The sequence below is a fragment of the Eulemur rufifrons genome, chromosome 3 (genome assembly GCF_041146395.1).
Source record: "Eulemur rufifrons isolate Redbay chromosome 3, OSU_ERuf_1, whole genome shotgun sequence".
NCBI lineage: Eukaryota > Metazoa > Chordata > Mammalia > Primates > Lemuridae > Eulemur > Eulemur rufifrons.
In genome coordinates, this window is record NC_090985.1 from 25200409 (window position 1) to 25204637 (window position 4229).

The 4229-nt window shown below is 65.2% G+C and overlaps 1 protein-coding gene across 1 annotated transcript; it reads left to right on the forward strand.

The window, feature by feature from the left end:
- Positions 1-495: 495 nt before the first annotated feature.
- Positions 496-2899, forward strand: LY6H (lymphocyte antigen 6 family member H). Its single transcript, XM_069465913.1, has 4 exons — positions 496-619; positions 1107-1234; positions 1935-2054; positions 2327-2899. Coding segments are annotated over exons 1-4 (486 nt in total). The 5' UTR covers positions 496-617; the 3' UTR covers positions 2563-2899.
- Positions 2900-4229: the final 1330 nt, after the last annotated feature.

Below are 4229 nucleotides of genomic sequence, written 5' to 3' on the forward strand. Positions count from 1 at the left end.
TTCTGGCGGGGGTCTTCACGGATGCTCATAGGAGGAGGATGCTCATAGGAGGAGAACCACCGAGAACAATCGGAAAGGGAGGGGCCCAGGGCTGAAAATCTGGTCCAAGAGGTCTGCAAACAGGGACCTGAGCGGAGCACGGCGGTTTTTCCCTCCTTTCCTCTCTGCATCTCTGTGCGTTTTGCCTCCTTTCTCAATAAACGTTCTTCTGAGAAATTCCACGGGGAATCTCAGCCAAGCAGAGTGGGGAGGACCTTGCCCACGCCTGGCAGGGGTACGTGGAGGTGGGGAGGAGTGCGGGGGGGGGGCAGCGGAAGAGGGCGCTGGGACCTGGGAGAACGAGCGCGGGCGAGCGAGGGGGCGCAGGAGGGCCCGGGCCAGCGACCCGCCTCGGGTCCGAGAGCTTCGGGCGCCCCCGCCCCACGCGTCTCCGCCGCCCCCGCCCGCCGCGCGGCCCCCGCCCCGGCTCCGCCCCGCCCCTCGCGCGGGGTCCGCGTCTGCGGCTGCGTTCCCCGAAAGACGAGGCTGCGCCCGGGTTCCGGTCCGCAGGGAGACCGAAGGGCACCGCTCCTCGCGCCGCGCACGCCGTCCGAGCCCGGAGTGCGGACACCCCCGGGATGTGAGTGCGCCCCCCGACCCCGAGACCCGCGCTCCACGCCCAGATCCGCGGTGAGCGCCGAGGCGCGCGCGCGGGAGGCCGGGAGGGGACTCGGTGCGGGGTTCCCAGTCCCCCAGCCCAGGGGTGGGGGTGGGGACGTGGCGCGCACCCCTCCCCCAGTCAGCAGGTACGGTCGGCTCCCACCTCCTGCTGCCCTTTCCTGTCTGGATGCACCCACAGCTCCCCAGGGAGGAGAAGACACCCCCCCATACAGGTGCCAGGCGCGGGGAGGGGGCACCTCGGGCTGTCACCTCGCCTGACAGGGCAGACCTTTTCTCGCGACGGGGATGCTGTGATGGTGGACCCTCTGGGGGATGGGCTGGGGGTGGGGCTTTCGAGCTCGAGGCTGACCCCCGCCTTGGATTCCGGGGAGAAGGCTGCATCCTGAGGCTAGAAGAGGGGAGGGTCCTTGGTGCTGGGTCTCCTGACCGAGGCTTTTCCCCGCCAGGCCTGCGCCCCAGAGGACCCCCGCCCACAGTCCCCGCGCCTCCCGCAGGCCCGCCCAGAGCATGCTGCCTGCAGCCATGAAGGGCCTAGGTCTGGCGCTGCTGGCCGTCCTGCTGTGCTCCGCGCCCGGTGAGTGGGGGCCCGCGGGGGGCTGGGTCGGGTTCCCTGGGGAGAGCCCGCAGCCCCTCCGGAAGAAGCCGGGCTGTGAGGCCGCTGTCCTCCGATGGTTCCCACTGTGCCTCCTGGAAAGCCCACACCCCGTCCTGGACCCCGGCTACCCCAGCCCGGCCCTCGCCCGCTCCGCGCCAGCCACTCGGGCCTCTCTCAGTGTCCGAGGGCTCTGAGAGCTTTTCCTTCTGGCCTTGGGCCGGTGGGCGGCTCGTCCTGCATGGATGCCCTCGCTTCCGAGGGCAGGGCCGGGTTCTTGCCCCATTACTTCTCTGAGCCTCACCCGGCCTCCCATCAAATCCAGTTTGGCCCTTCATGGCATGGAAGCCACAGAACTTTGGGGGGGTGTGAGGTGGGGTAGGAATGTGCGGGAGGCACTGTAGGTATGAGGTATGTGTGGCCGGGTGTGTAATTGTGCGTGTGTGTGTGTATGTGTGTGTGTGGCCAGGGAGGGGCTATAGGACTCCAGAGTCCAGGATGGGCACAGGTTGTCCCAGGGCCTCCCTTCCAGGGGTCAGTCTGGCCTACCCAATCCTGTGGGGTGGGAGCCTGAGCCTCCACCATCAGGGTTCTGCTAGGAGTGCCTGCAGCTGGTGGGGAGGGTGAGGGGTGCAGGGGCCTGGCTGGCCTCTGGTCATCCTCCTCCCCATGCCCTGCCCAGCTCATGGCCTGTGGTGCCAGGACTGCACCCTGACCACCAACTCCAGCCATTGCACCCCGAAGCAGTGCCAGCCGTCCGACACAGTGTGCGCCAGTGTCCGAATCACTGATCCCAGCAGCAGTAAGTTGGGCTCTTGGGAGAAGTCAGAGGTGTCCTCTCAGCCCCTCTGGCCTGGGAGAAGAGCATGGGCCTGTGTCAGCATACTGCCTTGCTGCGTGGCAGTGAGCAGGTGCTTGTCCCTCCCTGGCTCCCTGGTGGCCCTTTTCATATAGTTGGAAACAGCGTGGGTGGGCCAAGGGCTGTCCTGGAGGGACCTGGGCTGGGTCCTGGGAAGGGTGGGACAGAGAGGGGTAGGGAAGCCCCCTTCCCAGACCCTACTTTCTCTTCTCCAGGCAGGAAGGATCATTCCGTGAACAAGATGTGTGCCTCCTCCTGCGACTTCGTTAAGCGGCACTTTTTCTCAGACTATCTGATGGGATTTATTAACTCTGGGATCTTAAAAGTCGAGGTGGACTGCTGCGAGAAGGATTTGTGCAATGGGGCGGCCGGGGCGGGACGCAGCCCCTGGGCCCTGGCTGGGGGGCTGCTGCTCAGCCTGGGGCCTGCCCTGCTCTGGGCCGGGCCCTGAGGTCTGCTCCCTCCTAGGGCCCGTTCCCTTGGGCCTGTCACTGCCCCCTCCCCAGCCTGGCATGGCTGGGGCTTGGGGCAGTCTCGGCCCAGCTCTGTGGCCTGTGGTTCTCACCCCTCCCCAACTATGAGACCTGCCTATCTCTCCACCAGCTCTGAGTCCCAGGCAGCCAGACGTCTACAGTAAACCAGGCGTCTGGGCAGGAGGCCTGGGGGTGAGGGCAGGGGGTTGGGACCCCCAGGTCCCAGAGGGGAGGTGAGGCCAAGTCAGGCATAGCGCAACAGCCTGGCTGTAAAGGCATCTTCTACAGAGAAATAAAGTCACTTCTGAGTCCTGAGACCCGGGTCTGAGCCTGGGAGTTGGGGCGGGGGCGGGGTCCTGGCTGAGAGCAGCGAGCGAGGTGCTGAGAAAGCAGAGATGGTGGACGGGGGGTTCACCCATGCTCAGGAGGCCTGGGGCCAGAGGGTGCTGGGTGGGTGTGCTGTGGCTGCTCGGGCCTGGTGAGGTTTGGGAGCACTTGAGGGGGCCAAGTTGAGATGAACAAGATCACAGGATGGGCCTGGCGGGGGGACAGCGTTGGAACTGTGTGTGTACACACCACAGACACCAGATGGGCACACATGCACACACCTGTACCTGCAGTGGCACGTTCCACATCCACACCCTGCTTGCACACACACGGGCTCACTCCCACAGGCATCCCCATGCATATGCACTGAAATGTCGACATCACACTAGCTCAAACTGCTGTGTCCCAGTGCACCTGTGCATGCCTGTCCTGGACGCTCAGTGTCCATCACACACTTGGGGACTTGCAGACGCACAGACGTGCCAGTGCGTATGAGTGTCCTCTGGCTCCTGCCCTGCCTCTCTCACGCCTTGGGGGTGGTCAGTGCTGGGGGCTAGCTACCCTTAGCCTCCAGCCAGCTGAGAGCCACTGGGGCTGCTCCAGGGCCGGTGGAGACCCTGCCTCATTGGACGTCCACCCCTGTGGCCAGGGGCTGAGGAAGCTGACCTGCCTTGTGGGCTGGCACAGATGGCTTGGGTGCTGTGCTGGGCAGGGAAGACCCAGCCAGGCGGCTGCTCCAGCTGTGGGCTGCTGGTTTCATCCCTGCATCCCTGATCCACCCTGGCCTCCTGCATGCACTGGCCACAGTGCTCAGTGCTCCACCAGTGGCTTGTCCCCTGGCCCAGGCTCACCACGCGATGCTTGGCAGACACCCCAGGGCCTCTCTGGGGCCTGTCTTTGGCCAGTACCTGCTGATGCCACCTGTGGCTGACCCAGACCTGTGGTCACTGCCGAGTCCTGGACTCCTTGGAAGAAAAATGGTTCCTGTAAGAGCTGGGTTTGGCATTCCTCCCGGAGCGATGGAGAGAAATCTGGGGGACAGGGTGGTGAACCAGGGAGAGAGTGGGCAGGGCCTCCAGGCGTCGCCGGGAAATGGTGTCAACCCCCTGCCAGTGGATGCAGTTGAGGGACTTTTCCACAGGGAGCCGGCTCCTCTGCTGCTCACTCTGTACCCCTGCCCTCCGCCCCACCCCCTTCAGTATAGTGTGCTGTCCTCGGCTTGAGTCTGGTGTTTGGGGGTCTGGGGACTGCAGAGAAGCTTGAGAATTCAGAAGAGGCAGGAAGCCAGAGCCAGTGGAGACCCCCAGGCAGTGGAACA